A 20,962-nucleotide genomic window follows, 5' to 3' on the forward strand; every position below is an offset into this window, starting at 1 on the left:
TCTTCGTTCATGGCTTGCACCCATACAGTTTGCTTTCTTGCTTCTTCATAGCTAGTAGGTTCTTGACAAGTCTCTAGGTTGTTGATATAAGCACTGTAAGACTTGGTAATATTCTTGTATCCAATATAATTTTCAATTGGATATGTGATCGAGGAATAAGAGACATAATCATTCAGCCGAGGTGGCGTATGAGTAATTCGTTCCGATCTTCTCAAAATCGGTTGAACTTCTTCAACAACTTCAGCTTGATTCATGGAAATATCACCTTCATCATCCCCTTGAGACAAAGAAGAAGTATTGGATTGCTCTTGGTTTTCTTTTACATAAAAGAACTCATCATAAGTGTCAATGTTTGGTAAGGCAGTCTCCCCCTGAGATGTAACGTCCCTGGGTTTTTGAAAGAAATATGACGTTTTTTCATCAAAGGATACATCTCTTGATATATAAAGACGCCTCTCTTCTGTATTGTAACACTTATATCCCTTTTGAGAGGTAGAATAACCCAAGAAAATACACCTGGAAGCTCTACTACTAAGTTTATCAATATTTTGTTTTTGCTTGGCCACATAGACGACACACCCAAAGGTACGTATGTGATTTATATTCAACTTTCTCCCTTTAAGAATTTCAATAGGGGCACATTTTTGAAGACGTTGACTAGGAAGCCTATTTATAATATAACACGCATTCATAACAGCATCGCTCCAAAAAATTTTGGGAACATTCATTTGAAGAAGAAGAGCCCGAGTTACCTCAAGAAGATGCCTATTTTTCCTTTCAGCAACTCCATTTTGCTGAGGAGTCCCAACACAAGTGAACTGGTGATCAATGCCCTTTTCCTTTTCAAATGTCTCAAACAAGGCATTTTTAAATTCAGATCCATTGTCAGATCTGAGAGACTTGATTTGTATCCCATATTGTGTTTCCACCATAGTGTAAAAGGTTTTGAATTTTTCGATTACCTCATCCTTAGATTTAAGCATATATAGCCATGTCACTTTAGAAAAATCATCAATAAAGCTTAAATAATATCTAAAGCCAGAATAAGATATAATTGGGGCAGGTCCCCATACATCAGAATGAACCAAGTCAAACAAATGTTCAGCATTATTTTCAGACTGAGGAAACGGGGGTCTACTCATTTTTGCATACCGACATACATCACATTGTTGACAATCATAATAAAAAGCAGGAAATAAAGTTTTTAAAGTCTGATTTGAGGGATGACCTAAACGTCTGTGCCACAAGGAACATTCTTCTCTATTGGTAAGCATAGCCCATGTCTTTTGTTCAAAGTATATAAACCATTCGCAAGTTTTCCTTCACCAATCTTCCTCTTCGATATCCGGTCCTGAAATACCACGTTATACGGTGAGAAAATGACATCACAATCCAACTCTTGAGTAATCCGGAAGACAGATAAAAGATTGGCTGATAACTTAGGAACAACAAGCACATCTAAATTTTTACTCTCATTTAGAAACGATAATTCACCTATTCCTGCAACTTTCACAGAAGAGCCGTCAGCAATAGTAACCTGATTTCTCTGATCTGCTTCTTTAACATTATGCAAGTTTGTCATGGAATTGCACATATTTTCAGATGCTCCAGAGTCAATAATCCATGTATTTGTATTTTTTTGATCAGTTAAGACAACAAAAGACTTACCGATTTGAGGATGACTAGAGGCCGATGCTACCATTGCTGTTCTCTCATGTTCTTTGCAGAGTTTTTGAAGCAGCTCTGTTAATGTTTGCAAAGTTGTGTCACTAGGATTTGTTGAAGCAACTTGAGCTGTAGTATTTTGTTGATCAGATTTCTGAACACCAGGTTTCCCATGAAGCTTCCAACATCTATCACGAGAATGACCATCCCTTTTGCAGTGAGTACAAGTAAGTTTTTTTTCCTTTGCCTTTGTAGCTGGTATTGATACGATCATCATATTTAGAGAAAGAAGCAGTAAATGCTGCCTTATTACTGGATTCTTTGTGATTATCATCAACCTGGATAGTATCTCTATTCATGACGCACTTACGGGATTCTTCTCTCATAATATTAGAGCACACACTGTTAACTGATGGAATGTCAGCAACCATAAGGATCTGACTGCGTAGGTGTTCAAATTCTTTTTTGAAGATATATATATATATATATATATATTTAAGAAAACCACTCCAACAAGGCATTCACCACCTTACGAAATGTAAGGATAACTATCAAGCCAAATCTATAAATACCCACTAGCAATGGCTTGCTATAACCGTAAGTGAACGTCTTCAAAGAGAGAAATGGCAGACATTTGCGAAGGTATGGCTTGATTACCATATATTATTCATGTCACATATATAGGTGTATTGCATCAGAACGAAAAGGTTTGTTCTGTAAATTGTAAGTTACTCATGTCATGTAGGTGAGTCTTCATTTTGTTCTTCGTTCATTTTCCAGCTGTATCTAAACCACCCCACTGCTTGGGCAAATGCTTTGCTAACTACTTGCCCTGGCCCGGCCCCTGACCCTGACCCTGACCCAAGCCATGTATGGAAAAGAACACCCTATATGGTATCATAGAATCAAGAATTGCATTAGTAATAGAGCAAAACATTTTATTACCCTTCTTTGTTTAGAAAAAACATGAAAAGAATTGATGAGTAATCAATTCCTAGAAGACGTAATACAAGGAGCCCTCTATATCAAACATCTATCCTAGATCTTGATTGGGTCATTTCAGCAAGTCGGGGTCTTTGTGGGGCAGATTTGGACTGCCCCAATTTCAGTGCAGTTGTATGGCTTTACAGTAACTAGCAATTGTATTATTTCATTGTTTTTGCTGCTTTTCTGCTGGACCATGTGATGCTAATGCGAGGGAGATGAAACAATTCAGGTGCAGGTAAGAGCTCTTGGCCAGAATTGGTAGGTGCGTATGGGCAAATTGCAGCAACCACCATTGAGAGGGAGAACCCTAATGTGAAGGCCTTTATTGTTAAAGAAGGCTCAAGTGTAATTCTTAATATTGACTGCAAAAGGGTATGGGTTTGGGTTAGCAAGAGGGATGGGACAGTTTTTGAGGTCCCCAGTATAGGGTAAACGGGACGTTTCTATGTAATAACATGCCGACGGTAACTGAATAAATTGGATTGCTATACAATGTCATGGTTGTGTTACAACAACCTTGTAAGTGCCAATAAATTGCAATAAATTAAAATTATTTTGGAAATTTGTTTCTCTAAAATCATGTACTGGATTCATAATACAAACTTGTTTCACTATTGGTCCAGCTCTTTAGATATTGATTTCTGAACCGAACCTTCCCTTTGATGGTACTCTCTCTCTCTCTCTCTCTCTTGAGCGAAGGAAAAAATTTAATAAAATGATAATAAGATCATAAGATAGAAGAAGGGAAACCACATTCCTAAAATGCTGGTGAGTGAATAGGTTTTCCACACCTTCATCCAAGCTAAGCTACTTTCCCTTTGAAGGGATCCAAATCCAAGTCCAGATTCGAATAATATCCAATGAGGTAAGGATGAAACAAAATTCAAAATATACATGACAATCATGAATACAGTACAAAAAATGAGGATCTGGAATACCGACCAGAGCTGAATCCCGAACCTGTTATGACCAGAACTGATTACATCAGGTTTATTGAAGACCCAACCTGATTATACGGTACTCGATACATACCCAATCCCGTTAACTTATATGATCTACAATTTCCAGGCATACCTGAACCCAAATTAGTTTGGGTTGGGTTTGGTCAAAGTTTTATGCGCCTGACCTGAACCAGACCGAGTGACAGGCTGATCAGATTGCACAAGCAAGGCTCTAAAATGCTTGACCTGGCCCTACTAGAGGTTAACTGGCCTCTAAAAGTGCTTGACCTGGCCCAGACTCATTTTTCAAAACACCCATAGAGACTTAAATTCACACAAATTCTTTAATTTTCACAGTACATTTGGTAATGAAGCAAATGAATGTCTCTTGATTTTGAAGATCTCTTGATCATGATATAGTTTAATGGGTTCAGTCAGATCCAGGTATAGTTGTATTATGAATAATTTTGGGTCAGACTCAGACATGGACTGGGTCGTTCAAGGCCTTCTGCTAGCCGTCTTTGTAGGTAAGGCCCGTAACATTAGAATGGACTGTTAGGAATCGGTTTCACACGCGTTTGACCGGAAAAATTTAAAAGTGCAAGTTGTTTTGGCTTAATCTGATAAGTAGATATGAGATCCGAAAGCACTAAATGAATTTTGTCTCACCCAGTAGATGGAGAGCTGATGCTGTACCACCCAGAGTTTACAACCACAAACCCCACCACTTGTAATTTGCCAATCTTACCCAGCGTGTTCCAGTGTCCACTCTTCCAGGGAAGCAGATCAGGTCAAGCTGAAATTGAGCGTTTTTGCTCATGCTGACATCGTGGCCACCCGATTTGCATTTTAAAAAGTTCAAAAATCAACAAAACCACGTGGCATTCATCCAAAATGCAAACAGACGGCCAAGATGCCCGCATGAGCAAAAACGCTCATTTTCAGCATGACCTGATCTGCTTCACTCTTCCAGTGGATACATGTGTTCATTGGATACCATGAATAGTTCCACTTAAACAGTCGGTGGCCGTGAAAACTGTTTTATGCAAGTGATGACTTGGTGGGGTACCCATGCAATTTGTAGTACTTGTACTTTATGTGGCCAGGAATGCCACAATGTGAAAACATGGATCGTCCACGCCGAACACCCATACTTTTGTCGCTTGAAATCAGTATTTTTAGCATGAGAAAAGAGAGTTTATTTCCTAGAGGCTGCTGCCGGCACCACACGAGCTTCCCTACTACTCTCATCTTGAATCACAAGAGCCTCAATTTTTAGAGAAATATGTAGCAACTGGCATTGAGTCTTGGCAGAGATGCACAATGGCATATTGTATTTGATAAATATGGGGAGCAATACTTTAAGAAAATTTCTCATGAAGGTCTAACCATACTTCATGGGCTGTAGTAGTATAGATCACACTATGTGCCAAGTCCCATGAAATTGAGTTCAACAACCATGATAAGATCATGTTGCTACATCGCACCCACTTTGGGTAGTTTGTGGATCTACTTTTCGGTTTTGAGACGGAGCCATCTATAAACTCAATCTTATTTTTGGCACTCAAAGCCATTATCATGGCTCTATTCTAGGTGGCGTAATTATCCCCATCAAGGGATTGAGATATTAAGACAGTTTTGAGTCTATAGGAATGGTGCAAATAAAGAGGATTTGTAGTTTCATCGGATGGGTTTGAAGATGTAGTAACAGATTTAGCCATAACGATCAAAGGAGATCACAAAAACAGAAGTAATGACTTAACTTGTGATGAGCAACCTTGAGTGCAAAACCAGAGGTCGACCTACTGTCCACCTAGACGATGATGACGATAGGGCTACTGACGCTATCTTGTGGTTCACCACAGCCAAACTCAAAGATATGCCTATTGCGATTGAAACAAACTTCATGATCTACTTTAACGAGTGAGATATGGAAAAACTAGCTTCAATGGGCATTCAACTTCAAAATGATAGACCTTTTAGTGCCTCAGATACCATGTGAAGAGAAGAGCCAAAAATCACGAGAAAGAATTTCCATCGTATCTCATTAGGAAAAGAACAAACAATATATACAACCATCCCACTATTTTCGGGATCACAAACACGATAATCTATACACAGAAACTAATCCCTAAAATCTTGTACATAACATAACACCCATTTGGATAGGGTCTCGTCTCTATCCTAACGATAAAAGGAAAGAGACTATGCCACTACAAGAAAAACTTCAATTAGCGACGGAAACTTGCGACAAAAAAAATCCATCGTAAATTTGCGATGAATTAGCGAGAGAAAAATATTTGTCGCTAACATTTGAATTATTTATGAAATTAGCTACAGAAAATATTTTGTCGCTCATTCGTCGCTAATTCGTGATGGATGCGCGATGAAATTAAATCAGTAGCTACTATGCAACAAATTAGAGACGGTGTTTGTGACAGAATTGTGCCATCGCGAAGCCGTCGCTAAATAGTGACGACTTTTGCAATGAAATAATTCTGTCGCTAAGTTTCAATATTAAAAGGCTCATTTAGGGCACGATCTCTCCCTCTTCCCTCCTCCTTTCTCCTCGCAGCCTCCACACCAAATGCATCGACGGGCTTGTCTCTCTCTCTCTGTGCAAGGGCTCCATTGGAGCGGCGGGTGGCGGCACCACCGCCTCCGGCGCCAAGAGGCGGCGTCCCTTCGACAACACAATGGGTGGCTCCTCCTCCTCGTCTACCTCTAGCCATGACGACTTTGTCGCCCCGTCGATACCCCTCGTCGGGCACCGACATCACCTGTACGCTTATAACGTTGATGAGTGAGGGCCGTTGAAAGAAGCAAAGGGGAAGACAGAGAAAGAGATCCAAGGGTTCCATGAGGGACTGAAACAATACAAAGCAGCTCTGCAGAGAGAGAGAGAGAGAGAGAGAGAGAGAGAGAGAGATGACGATGATGAATTTAGGCATCCTTTTGGTTTTTGTTTGGGGGCTGGGCCTTGGATGTGTGCAAGGCATTTGGCTGAACCTTCCTTCGACCGGAACCAAGTGCATATCAGAGGAGATCCAAACCAACGTCGTCATCTTGGCCGATTATGCTCTCGTCTCAGATGAAAAAGATCATAATACCCGATTAATATCGGCCAAGGTGTGCTTCTGTTTTCCCCTCTCTGCCATCCTTTTGATCTTTGTATATTTGTGGATTTTGTAAGAAACTGGATTAGGTTGTAGTGATATTTCCTTCTGATTCATTTTAGATCTCACTTTTACGATGTCCATTTCTCTATGATCAGTAGCCTCCATGCAAACTCAGGCTGTGTGAAATCTTGTAAGCTCATTCCCTTAAGTTGTAAATTTTATGTAAATGAAAACTTTTATGGCACTCTGTAACTAGCCTGTGTGTACAAAATTTTATGGACCTAGCAGGCAGTGAATGAGCTTCACAAACACATGCTGATGGTATAAGGCTCAAGGCAGGCTCTTAGATTAACCGCAGCTTGCTAAGCCTTACTACTGTCTTCAGAAAGCTCAGATTACATTTGATTGTTACTATTTGTTGCTATTTCTAGCATTTAGACATTCATACAAATGGTTGAGTATATGTTTTATAACTTAGTAACTGCCTGGAACTTGTATAGATCCATTGACCTTTGGTTCAAGATTCTCTTGAGCTTGACTCATCTTCAAGCTGGTTGTACTCAATCTAGATGAGTGCAACCGTCTCATCCATTATTTCATTACATTGAGTTGATGCTGCATTTATGGTTGGTGAGGAACTAATTGCTCCTGATTTATGCAAGTGATGACTTGGTGGGTACCCACGCAATTTGTAGTACTTCTCCTTTATGTGGCCAAGAATGCCACAATGTGAACACATGCATCATCCACGCCGAGCACCCATACTTGTGTTGCGTATGTTAAGCTAAACCACATTCACATTGAAATCAGTATTTTTAGCATGAGAAAAGATAGTTGATTTGTTGGAGACTGCTGTCGGCACCACACAAGCTTCTTCCTACTATTCTCATCTTGAGTCACAAGAGCGTCAATTTTTGCAACCAAAGGCAGTGGGTTTTTTAGAAGAATTTGCCCTCTAACACTGTCGTAAAAATCGTTAAGGCTCTTGTTGTTCTTTCACAAACTTGGCACCAAATTTGGAAGCACAGGAATGAGATAACCTTTGATGTTGTTGTTCCAAACTGGTTCCCAATACAACGCAAAATCAGCAATGAACTCTGGGAATGGTTACAATTGAGGTCAGTCCAAAGGGAGGCCAATGGTTTGATGATGGCCTTGCAACTGTAGCTGAACCTGGTTTGATTTTTGGTGCAGGCTGTGGACGTTGCTTTAATTGGGTGATGATTCACCTCTGGTTTGTGTACATAACATGATCTAAAGATCTTATTATCCTTTAAAAAAAAAAACCTTCAAAGAGAGAGAGAGAGAACCATCAAAGGGAAGGTTCTGTTCAGAAGTCAATCTCTAAAAAGCTGGACAAGCCATACAACATTTGATTTGTATAACAGATAATTATGAATAGTGAAACAAGTTCTATTATGAATCTGGTGCATGATTTTGCAGAAATAAATTTGTATACATAAATGACAAAGTTGCATTCTTTCTTAACAAATTTTGAGTTGTCCTAAAAAATCTCATCAACTGAACTTTCTTTTTCCTCAAGAGAGGCAAGAGGAATTTCAACTTCCTAAGAAAACTCTTTGACATTATCTAGACAGTTCATTTGAAAATGGTCATCCACATCTGTTGAGTTGGATGAGTCAAAATCTTCCATTGTATCAACATACTCAAACACCACTTCTTTGATGGGAATTTTAAACACCACTTCTTCCTCTAAAGTGGGAGAACTAATGGTTGATTCAAATATATTATGAGCTTCTTCTTTTAGAGCTATGGGAGAACTGATCTAGCTCCTTCACAAGGATTTTCTCTTCTAAAGCCATGACAAGACTTTCTTTTTCTAAAATATTGACAAGACATTCCTTATTCTCTTTTGTAATGACAGCCTTAGTGGATAACTCAGGCACAATCTCTTTTTATGGTACTTGGATACAAGCATTCTCTTCTTTCTCATCGATTTGACTCTCACATTGGTAGATCTGAGTGCAAGCAGACTGTGGTGACTCAGACAACCATGAGGTTCCTTTCTAATCAGCAAAGTCAACGTAGACTCTCAAGATTATGATAAATTTTTTCAATATTGGTTCAACTTTGCTAATCATGTAGACTTCCTCATTTTGAGTGCACGTTGGTTCCTTCTAAGCTTTTTTATTTTCCAATATCAGTTCACCTTTTTTAATGTGGTGCTTGATTATGTGTCTAAGTGAAATACATTTTTTGTGTCATGAACTAGAGCCTGATGATATTTGTAGAATTTGATTGGGTACCTTTCTTTCATCTAGAGAGGATCCGACACTTAGGCAATTAAAATTCCTCATTTTCCAATAAAATATCCAAGACTTGAGATTGAGTTTGCTAGATCTCGGTGAACTCTGTGTAGCTATGCCGTCTTGGATATTGGGTCAACTCTTTGTTTTTCTTGGGAGATTTTGCCTTTTTCTTTTTCCTTTGAGTAGCCGCACTAACTTGGATCCCAAGTATTTTTTTCTTTTTTGAATTTATTTCTCTTAGATCCAATATTGACCAAGATCTCATTATACTTGCCACTTTTAAGGTTTTCTTCTATCCAAGTGGCAACATCAATCAGATCCTTTAAGGTCTCACACCTTTGAGTAGGCAAGAGACCCTTGAGAGGTTGACTAAAGTTGTTCATTATAAGGGTGACAACATCAGACTCTTGAATTGAGTTCTTCATGCGATGGTACACTGATCTCTTGCCACTTTTTCTTGAGACTATAGAGTTGATTGATCATCGGCTGGGCATCCACTTTGAATCTAAATTATTCAATGAACAAGTTCATGAGGGTCTGAAACTATCTTATTTGATGAACATTCAGAGTCGAGAACCAAGTTAGAGCCTCTCCTTCCAAGCTTCTTGGGAACCATCAGATTAGGGCACGATCATCGTGTAGGCAGTCAAAGCATGCGTCTAGGAAGAAGGTGACATGAGTTTCAAGGTTACCCATTCTATTGAATTTGATGAACTTTCGTGAAGAGATTTCAAAAGGTTCACAACTTGGACCCAAAATGAAGTCTTGGATCTCGTAAAGTCTCCTTTCTCCTTTGGATCCTTTAATCTGACGGGACAAACTTTTGAGTTCTTCCTTAAGTGTCCAAACTCATTCTTCATACTCATCGGATCATGAATTAATATTCCAAACAACTGTGATCACTAACTCTGGCACATAGGTCGACTATATCTTTTGAGTTGGTCCCTGTTGGGCCTTGGGCTTAGGACTTTACTGCTTATTACTTCTTAACTGTGCATTGTTTTCTAAAAATTGCTATTTGATTTCATGCATAATGGCCATTAAGACTGCATTGGAGTTCTCCACTTCTTCTAAGATGGATTGATCCAAAAATTCATCTACCACACCTTCACCTTTATAGATTTTTGCATATTGGATCTCTTCCGCATTCTCTTCTTCTAAATCTGGATTTGTTTCTTCTCCATCGTGTTGGTCAAGAGAATCCTCTATAGGTGAGAAGATCACCATTGCTCCCAGTTATGGATCGCCACCCAACAGAGCTTGGAGCTCCCTAGTGCCCGTGGGTTTCTTTTTAGGGTTCCTAGGTTGGTTTTGACTTGAGGACTCAAGTTGGTTAAGGTTCTAAAAACTTTGGGCCTGATCAGATAGTCTTGGGTTTTTAAGAGGATCTATATTGGTATCCTTCTGATGATGAACTATGGTCTAAGATCTAAATCAAACAAGAGTCCAAATATTCAAACAACACATAGGTCCAAATTTTTTAAACTAAGTTTTTTTAGGATGTCCTCGAATGCTCCATGAAATGCGAGGTCGCTCCAAATGGGTTTTATTGAGAAAAGATCTGTGTACCAGACCTTTCACAATATACCCAAACTAAGGTTCCTATTACTGTAAGTGGGTTTACAATCTCTTTGGTCCACCATTGATATACGCAAGCTGAAGACTTCTGGTACTAGTGGGGAGATCCGTAGATCTAAATAGATAGGATAAGTTGGGGGGTTTTGAAAATCCAAGCAGTAAAATAGATTCTCCATAATCAAAGTCCTACGAAAGAGGATAAAGATTTGAAAACATAGATGAAGCAAACATTGTTTTTATGCAAAATGATTTTCTATTCTTGTTGGAGGTTCAAGATTTTCATAAGAAATTCTAAATGTCATGCAAATCTACAAGTTTTTCTAAGTTATTTTTCTAAAGCTAAAACAATAAAGCAAACAATCTACCTATTGTCTTTTCTTAGGAAAGAACAAGAAATGCATGGGAGAAAACACTATGGTTTTGTATCGAAAATGATTTTCACGGGAGAAAATAAAAATAGATCAGATCTAGGCCTTTACCAAAAGGTATACTGAGGTCCAAACGACACCAAAAACACAGGAAAGCAACACACACAGGTGTTAAGAACTGGGGCTATGAAACCCAAAAGAAAATCGAATCTTATCCAAAAAATGGGGTGTTTTTACTGAAATTTTTCTAAGCCAAGAAATAATAGCAGATGCTACTATTGATTTTGGACACTGAAAACACAGGATTCTAAAAAAACTCATACAGATAAAATAAAACAAATAAAAAGATCTTTTCAATGATGTATGACATCGAGAATAAGAAAATTAAACAATATAAAGAACAGAGAAAGAGGGTTGAGAAAATAAGCCTCCGAAAATGAAAACTGGTCGACTATTTTAGAGCAGGAGAAAAATACCGTTAAGATTTGGAATCTAAAAAATGATCACTCCAGGGGATTTTTTTGGCTCCTACTCAAAACTTTACAGATCTAGATCTGAATTTCAGTTGTACAGAGAGCCTGAAAACACGAGTTTTCATCGCTGGACTGCTTGGATATGCAATAAAGAACAGATATTCCTTAAGAAAAACAGTCACTGAAATTATCATTTTCACTGTTCATGCCAACTTTCAGATGTCGTACAGACAGAATATACAAACGGGTCAAACATGTGAAACAGAGCCATTTTTGTCAGCTTTCCAATGAACCTAAGAACGCAAAAAAGCATGCTATGAGCTCAAAGATATGACTTTGTCACTATAATGGTCTCCCTATTCGAGGCTCATTCACAGTTTGGTTGATCTTATGGGACAAAATTCCTACAGAACACAATTTGAAGCTTACCTAAGCATTGTTCTCACTGTCTTGGGGTGACTTGATCCTACCATGGAAGCCCAATACACCGCTGCCTGTGGCTAAAGAAATTTGATTCCTATATGTTAAATAAATGTTTGTTTAGAGGTGCTAGATCTTAATCTTTGGAGATGCATTTGTGCCTTGAAAGGAACAACAGAATATTTCGTGACTCTCGCTCTACGGTTACAGCCTTAGCCGGATTAGAGGAGAGCGAGAGATAGCCATGGCTGATGTGGCCAGGCCTGGATGTAAAATGGATCGTCCAACACCGCTTGGGTCGTTTTGAGATGGTTTGAAACCCTGCCGTTTTCGACTTTGGTTTCTCTTTCTGAATCCCATGTAGAGCCATTCTCTTCACTCTTAGTGATATCTCATCACTTAGTAATACTTTCCATTTTGACTGTTAATACAAATTTATTTATTCCTTAAAAAAAAAAAACTCCAAGCAACTTGCTCGTTTGCTAGTATTGTCAGAACTTTGATCTTGTGATGTAAGTGCCCACCCACCTGTGTTTTAATGGTTTTTCTCTATGTTGATGGGGGTGATGATCCACCCTTTGGTTATTCTACCCACTATGACTTCGTTATCCATTTAATAAAATAGTTTTAATTAAAAAAGAAAAATGATCAGAAACACACCTAAAGTTTGGGCATGATTAAAATTACACCTAAGTGTTCTATATTGTTCAAATCACACAAGGACTTTCTCATGCTTAATCAAAGAAACCATTAGTTTGTGTTGCTTTGGTACCGATACTCTCTCTCTCTCTCTCTCTCTATCTGGAGCTGGCAAGGGTTATTGTGTACATGCATAATATCACCCCAAGGGGGTTAGCATAGTGGCAAGGGGCCTTCGCTGCTAAACGGGTAGTCAAGGTTCGATTCTCATGGTTATCGCCACTCTGCACAAGCCAACGCATAGTATAGGACCTAGGAGCAGGGTTCTAGCTTCAGAATTTTATGCTGCTGACACGATGACCATAAGTATGGCAGGCTGAGCCAGCATGGCCAGGACTTCGTGCCGAGTGCAGTTTCTTCGGGTTATAAATAAGAAAACTGTTGTTTTTTCCAAATCTGACCTTCTAGATGGATTCAGCATGGTCGATTTGATAGAAACAACCTTTGGATCATGTTTTATCAAAAAAAAAATCATGATTTTTCGAATAAAAGGATTTTACATTTTACAACCATTGATTCATTAATTGATAAAATATTTACAAATGTTGGACCCACTGATGCGGCACGCTAGATGGTATGCTCCACCAAATATGGAGGGCCCCACTGTTTCGTGGAGAGGCATAAACCGTAGGCCAATATGGTCAAGTTCCAATTAAAAAGGAATGCCAGCTGAGGACAAACCTGTGATCTTTAATTATCAAACCAAATCTGTAAATATCCAGCATGCATACACACCCAGATCCACATATGCAGGGCACCCTTTTAAACGAGAGAGAGAGAGAGAGATATGTATGAAGCTTTGAGCAATATGGTCAACATTCAATTAAAACGGCCAGGTTAGAAGATTATACACAGGCGTATAGAGATATACAAGCCTATCCATCCTTATCGAAGCATAAGAGAGCATAAGGTGACAAAATCAAGGTTGGAACCATACGGAAAATATAGTCAACATTCAAACAAGGCATTTACCTTACAAAATGTAAGGATGACAAACAAGCCAAAACTATAAATGCCCACTAGCAATGGCTTGTTAAAAGTGTAAGTGAACATATACAAAGAGAGAGAGAGAGAGAGAGAGAGAGAGAGAGAGAGATGGCATCCATTTGCAAAGGTATAACTTCAAAACCATATATTATTCTTGTCAGGGAGGTGACAAGGTGATCTTCATTTAATTTGTTCTTGGTTCAGGTATTCGGTAATGATGCGTATCAGGGTATCTATGGCTATCCTTTTCCAGCTGGTGTAAACCACCCCACTACTCAGGCCAAATACTTTGCTAAGTACCTCGTCCTAAGCCATGTGGTCAAGAACCACAGCTAAATCGTTTTCTTTTTCAAAAATTTGTTGATGTGTGGCACTCAGCCGCGCATCCAACCATGTTTGGTCCTTCACCCATTCATTCATATGGGCTTTCATATACATAACCTGACCAATTTGGCTGGGCTTGTGCAGTATCTTACTTTTCAAAATTTTGTCGAACCCGTGTCATGTACGAGAGTCATGTATGCATATCTTTCAGCAAGTCTGGGTCATTTTTTTTTTAAAGACCCAGAATAATATCATTAATATCAGGATCGGAAGAATTACAGCATGAAAGGAATTGATGAGAAATCAATTACTAAAGGACGTAATACAAGTATCCCTGTATATCAAACATCTAACCTAGAGCTGCCCACGAGAGGGTGTTGCGTGTTCTCCCCCGAACACGCACTGTAGCTACAGTGCATGTTCGGGGGTGGGGGGGTGCACATATAACCTGCCCCGGCTGCCCACCGAGCCTACATCTTGATTGGTCCATTTCGGCAAGTCTGGGTCTTGGTAGGGCAGATTTGGACTGGCCCAATTGCACTGCATTGTATGGCTTAACAACAACTAGCAAGTGTATTATTTCATTGTTTGCTGCTTTCTGGTAGACCATGAGATGCTAATGCGATGGACATGAAACAATTTTGGTGCAGGTAAGAGATCTTGGCCAGAATTGGTAGGTGAGAATGGAAAAATTGCAGCAACCATCATTGAGAGGGAGAACCCTAACGTGAAGGCTGATATTGTTGAAGAAGGTACAAAAGTACTTCAAGTTTTTCTCTGCGATAGGGTATGGGTTTGGGTTAGCAGGACGAATGGGACAGTTATTAAGGTCCCCACCATAGGGTAAATGGGTTGTTTCAATGTAACAACATAACTACGGTTACTGAATAAATTGGCTTGCTATACAATGTCTTGGTTGTGCTACAGAAACCTTGTAAGTGCCAATAAATTGCAATAAATTCAAATTATTTTGGAAATTTATTTCTGCAAAATCATGAACTGGATTCATAATAGAACTTGTTATACTATTCATAATTATCTGTTATACAAATCAAATGTTGTATGGCTGGTCCAGCTTTTTAGAGATTGACTTCTGAACAGAACCTTCCCTTTGATGGTTCTCTCTCTCTCTCTCTCTCTCTCTCTCTCTCTCTCTCTTCTCGAAGGAAGTCTTTTTTTAAAAGGATAATAAGATCTTTAGATAATGTAATGTACACAAACCAGAGGTGAATCATCAGCCCCTTTAAAGCAACGTCCACAGCCTGCACCAAAAATCAAACCAGGTTCAGCTACAGTTGCAAGGCCATCATCAAACCATAGGCCTCTCTTTGGACTGACCTCAACTGTAACCATTCACTGAGTTCATTGCTGATTTTGCGTTGTATCAGGAACCAGTTTGGAATAACAGTATTAAAGGTTATCTCATTCCTGTGCTTCCAAATCTGGTGCAAAGCGACTAAGATCCAGCATCTCCACCGGAAACCTTCCATTGCCGCCTGCAATGCCCGACCTACGAGAGAGAAATAGGTGTCGTGGTCTGCAAGCGTGTGTTCCGGTAGATCCTTGTATTTACATTTTAAAAAATGTGCTACCCTGCCCCCATCCCTCTTCGCTTGCAATCAGCCACCACCATTTGATCAAAAGGTCATTATTAAAACGTCGCATATCCAAAAGGTCGTTATTAAAATGTCACATATCCATTATCCCCAGGCCCCCTTGTGAGTGCAGTAGCGTGACCATATCCCATCCAGTAGGTGCAAAAACCAAATTTTCTCCATGACCTCCCTATAGAAACCTTATTCGTTTGAGAACCGAATTAGGTGGCGAAAAGGCCCAGAAAATGTTGTGCTACTGAAGTGACAACAAGTTTCACTATTATATACCCTCTTGCTTTTGACAGCACCTTCACTTTCCAAGTCTGTATTTTACATCTAATTTTACTTCCAGCAAAGTCCAAAGAGTTGGCTTTGTTACCCCTTGTGTAAGGGATCCCCAAATACTTCATTGGCACTCCTACATCTCACTTAAAAACCGAAGCAGGTTATATGTTACCCCCCCCCCCCCCCCCCCCGAACAGGGCATCTCATGCTCGGAGGTCCCAAAAAGCACCACGTATTTAAGCATTTGCATCTCATATCCCCATGTTTGTCAGCAATAATTAGCGTTGGAGTTTGATGCGATTGCAAAGGCTTAAGTACCCTCTCCTCCATTGGTGCAAAAAAAGATGACGATTCTAGAAACACTACAAGAAAATAGGTTGTTAGCGACAGAATAATTCTGTCGCTAACTAGAGACGGATTAACGAGCGAAAAACATTCATCGCTATAATCAATGAAATTTACGAAAATAGCGACGGAATATTTTGTCGTAACAGACGCAATATTTAGCGACATTGTTTGCGACGAAAGATTTTCCGTCGCTAATTAGCGACAGAATATATTCTGTCGCTATGTTCGTAAATTTGATTTACGGCGGCTTAGCGACAGAATTAATCCGTCGTTAACCCGTCACGAATTGTCGCATAAACCTAATCCCAAACCTCTTTTCCTTTTCTTTTTTCGCTGCTCCCTCTCCCGCCGTTCGTCGTTCGCCCGCTCCCGCCGTTCACCCGCTGCCGCCGTTCGCCCGCTGCCGCCGGCCCCACCGTCCGCCGTCCGCAGGCCCCGCCGTTCGCCGCCGCCCAGAGACAGGTATTAAGGGGGTCCCCCCCCCCCCCCCGCGTTTTCCGGCAGCAGGCAGAAAGAACCACACTTATGACTTGGTGGAACTACCAGAAGGCAGAAAGGCCTTGAAGAACAAGTGGGTTTTCAAGTTGAAGACTCAAGAACAAAGTTCTCAACCAAAGTACAAAGCCAGATTGGTTGTGAAAGGCTTTGGTCAAAAGCAAGATATTGACTTTGAAGAAATTTTTTCTCCTGTTGTTAAAATGTCTTCTATTCGTGTTGCTCTAGGTATTGCTGCTAGCCTGAACTTGGAGATTGAGCAGCTAGATGTGAAAACTGCTTTTCTCTGTAGTGATTTGGTGAAGGAGATATACATGGAGCAATCAGAAGGCTTCAAAGTCAAAGGTAAAGAAAATCTTGCATTCAGGTTGAAAAAGAGCTTGTATGGGCTGAAGCAAGCTCCAAGACAGTGGTACATGAAATTTGATTCATTTATGGCTGAAAATGAATACAAAATATCGACTTCAGATCATTGTGTCTACATAAAATGGTTCAGTGAGAATTTTATTATTCTCTTGTTATATGTTGATGATATGCTTATCCTTGAAAAAGAAATGTCTATAATTGACAGGCTCAAGAAGGAACTGAGTAAAACCTTTGCAATGAAGGACATGGGGCCAACAAAGGAAATATTGGGCATGTAAATCTCTCGTAATAGAAAAACCAAGAAGATATGGTTATCACAGGAGAAGTATATTGAGAAGGTGTTGGGCAGGTTCAATATGAATAATGCAAAGCCAGTTGGTTCTCCTTTTGCAGGTCACTTTAAGCTTAACTAAGAGGAGAGTCCATCAAATGATGAGGAGAAGGAGAAAATGAAGAAAGTTCTTTATGCTTCAGTAGTCAGAAGCTTGATGTATGTGATGGTATGTACGAGACCAGACATCACATATGCAGTAGGTGTTGCTAGCAGATTTCTTGCAAATCAAGGAAAAGAGCATTGGGAAACAGTAAAGTGGATCTTTAGATATCTTAGAGGGAGCTTCAAAGTTTGTTTAAGCTTTGGGAGTATACCACTTGTCTTGACAGGTTACACAGATGCAGATATGACTGGAGATATTGATACAAGAAAGTCCACATCAGGTTTTGTACTCACTTTTACATGGGGAGCTGTATCATGACAGTCTAAATTGAAAAAGTGTATTGCTTTGTCTACTACAGAGGCATAGTACATTGCTCTTACAAAAGCTTGCAAAGAGATGCTATGGATGAAAAGATTCTTGAAGGAGTTGGGTTTAGAGCAACACAAGTACTTGGTGTACTGCGACAGTCAGAGTGCCATTCATCTCACCAATAATCTGAGTACCATTGGATCCGAGATGTGTTTGAGAAAAATTTACTTTGTCTTGCAAAGATCTCCACAAAAGCTAATGGTGCAAATATGCTGACAAAGGCCTTATCGATGGAGAAACAAAATACATGTCGACAGCTGGCCGACATGAACTCCAGTTAATTAGTTGAATTGGAGTATCTCCTTGGGCTGGAGGGGAAGATTGTTGAGTCCAGTCCTATCCCTTATTAATGGTGCGGGGAAGTGGAATAGCCACCCACTACTTTCCATTAATGCATGAGAAGTTGAAAAGCCAACCCTATCCCTTCATTAATGATGTGGGGAAGTGAAATAGCCACCCACTTCCCATTAATGCAGGAAGTTGAAGGGTCAAAACCCTTTCAGTTTCTGGAATGAGTTTAGAAGGCTCACATATAGAACTCTCTATGCCATCTATAAATAGGGGTGCATAGGCTGTGTGTTGGAGAGAGAAGAGCAGAGTGGCTGTGTGCAGCGTGCAGGGAGAAAAGAAGTAAAAGAGAGAGAGTGGAGAGAAGAAGAGGAAGGAAGAAGGTTCATCACCACACATTGATCATCAGAGAGAGGTGTTGGTTGTGGTGTGAGTTTTGATTGTGCCTTTATTAGATCCTATATTGCTTCCGCGTGAATTTTTGTTACCTCAATTACTTATCTAAACAAGCCTGTCCATCATGACCATCAATGCCTTTAGGTTGGCCCCACCACTTATGTACACAACAACCCTAGCTAGCTCCAGATAGATAGATAGAGAGAGAGAGAGAGAGAGAGAGAGAGAGAGAGAGAGAGAGAGAGAGAGTATTGGTACCAAAGCAACACAAACTAGTGGTCTTTATCAAACCAAATCTGCAAATATCCAACACACACCACACTTTCACAATACTGCCTACCAGCCTTTCCAATTGAAAGAGAGGGGCCCCTTCACCAAGCTTGAAATGATATGGTCAACGTTCAATTAAGACTACAAGCTTGGTACCAAGGTGTGTGTGGGGGGGGGGGGGGGGGGTGCTCCGCGTGGTTGGTAGGAGCTGTCAGCGCAAATCTCCTTGTGCTGTGTTCAAAACTGGTGGGGGCCTGCCTAACCCCAGCATGCCTTTAAAAAAGATTGCAAGCTTGGTATCAAACAGACGTAATCACATGTACGCATGTACAACCCCATACATCCTTCCTAATTGAGATAATTGAGAGAGAGATATGGCATCCATTTGCATCCTATGGTAACTAAATAAAGTATGCAAATTCCTTTAATGCCATTGTGCATCTCTGCCAAGACTCAATGCCAGTTGCTACATATTTTTCTAAACTGAAATGATCTATCATTCTACAACCCACTACCAACATGCACGTGTGGTGCGTTTAAGCAACTGAAAGAACAACAAGAGCGTGAAAGGGTGTTCCAATTCTTTATGGGCCTTAATGATTCCTACGACACTGTTAGAGGGCAAATTCTTCTCAAAGACCCACTGCCTTCGGTTGCAAAAAATGATGCTCTTGTGTTTGTAGGTGAGCATAGTAGGGAAGCTCCATGTGGTGCCGGCAGCAACCTCTAGGAAATCAACTCTCTTTTCTCATGCTAAAAATACTGATTTCAACGTGAATGGGGTTCAGCTTAACATAAGCGACAAAAGTATGGGTGCTCGGCGTGGACGATCCATGTGTTCACATTGTGGCATTCCTGGCCACATAAAGGAGAAGTACTACAAATTGCATGGGTACCCCACTGCATAAAACAGTTTTCACGGCCACCGACTGTTTAAGTGGAACTATTCATGGTATCCAATGAACACATGTATCCACTGGAAGAGGGAAGCAGATCAGGTCATGCTGAAAATGAGCGTTTTTGCTCATGCGGGCATCTTGGCCGTCTGTTTGCATTTTGGATGAATGCCACGTGGTTTTGTTGACTTTTGAGCTTTTTAAAATGCAAATTGGGTGGCCACGATGTCAGCATGAGCAAAAACGCTCATTTTCAGCTTGGCCACGTGGTAAGATTGGCAATCGTAGCCCACTTGTGGTACAAGTGGTGGGGTTTGTGGTTGTAAACGCTGGGTGGTACAGCATCAGCTCTCCATCCACTGGGTGAGACAAAATTCATTTAGTGGCGCTTTTGGATCTCATATCTAATTGTCAGATTAAGCCAAAACAACTTGCACTTATTAATTTTTCCGGTCAAACGCGTGTGGCGTGCGCGTGTGAAACCGATTCCTAACAGTCCATTCTAATGTTACGGGCCTTACCTACAAAAACGGCTAGCAGAAGGCCTTGAACGACCCAGTCCATGTCTGAGTCTGACCCAAAATTATTCATAATACAACTATACCTGGATCTGACTGAACCCATTAAACTATATCATGATCAAGACATCTTCAAAATCAAGAGACATTCATTTGCTTCATTACCAAATGTACTGTGAAAATTAAAGATTTTGTGTGAATTTGAGTCTCTATGGGTGTTTTGAAAAATGAGTCTGGGCCAGGTCAAGCATTTTAAAGGCCAGTTAACATCTAGTCGGGCCAGGTCAAGCGTTTTAGAGCCTTGCTTGTGCAATCTGATCAGCCTGTCACTCGGTCTGGTTCAGGTCAGGCATAAAACTTTGACCAAACCTAACCCAAACTAATTTGGGTTTGGGTATGCCTGGAAATTGTAGATCATATAAGTTAACGGGTTTGGGTATGTATCGAGTAGGTTGGGTCTTCAATAAACCTGATGTAATCAGTTCTAGTCATGACAGGTTGGGGATTCAGCTCTGGTCGGTATTTCAGATCCTCATTTTTTGTACTGTATTCATGATTGTCATGTATATTTTGAATTTGGTTTCATCCTTACCTCATTGGATATTATTCCAATGTGGACTTGGATTTGGATCCCTTGAAAGGGAAAGTAGCTTAGCTTGGATGAAGGTGTGGAAAACCTATTCACTCACCAGCATTTTAGGAATATGGTTTCCCTTCTTCTATCTTATGATCTTATTATCATTTTATTAAATTTTTTCCTTCGCTCGAGAGAGAGAGAGAGAGAGAGAGAGAGTACCATCAAAGGGAAGGTTCGGTTGAGAAATCAATATCTAAAGAGCTGGACCAACCATACAACATTTGATTTGTC

General features: G+C 40.1%; 1 protein-coding gene and 1 long non-coding RNA gene across 2 annotated transcripts; both read left to right on the forward strand.

The window, feature by feature from the left end:
- The first annotated feature begins 2,171 nt into the window (after window positions 1–2,171).
- Window positions 2,172–3,214, forward strand: LOC149831559 (uncharacterized). The gene is made up of 2 exons (XR_016433295.1): window positions 2,172–2,307; window positions 2,882–3,214. It is a non-coding gene; the product is annotated as an uncharacterized LOC149831559 (long non-coding RNA).
- A 10,370-nt stretch (window positions 3,215–13,584) lies between these two features.
- Window positions 13,585–14,808, forward strand: LOC149831560 (inhibitor of trypsin and hageman factor-like). Its single transcript, XM_090012120.1, has 2 exons — window positions 13,585–13,634; window positions 14,482–14,808. Exons 1-2 carry the CDS (start codon window positions 13,616–13,618, stop codon window positions 14,676–14,678), a joined length of 216 nt encoding a protein of 71 aa, XP_089868246.1. The 5' UTR covers window positions 13,585–13,615; the 3' UTR covers window positions 14,679–14,808.
- The last annotated feature ends 6,154 nt before the right edge of the window (window positions 14,809–20,962 follow it).

The sequence above is a fragment of the Nuphar pumila genome, chromosome 7, assembly GCF_984573655.1.
Source record: "Nuphar pumila chromosome 7, dmNupPumi1.hap1.1, whole genome shotgun sequence".
Taxonomy (NCBI): Eukaryota; Viridiplantae; Streptophyta; class Magnoliopsida; order Nymphaeales; family Nymphaeaceae; genus Nuphar; species Nuphar pumila.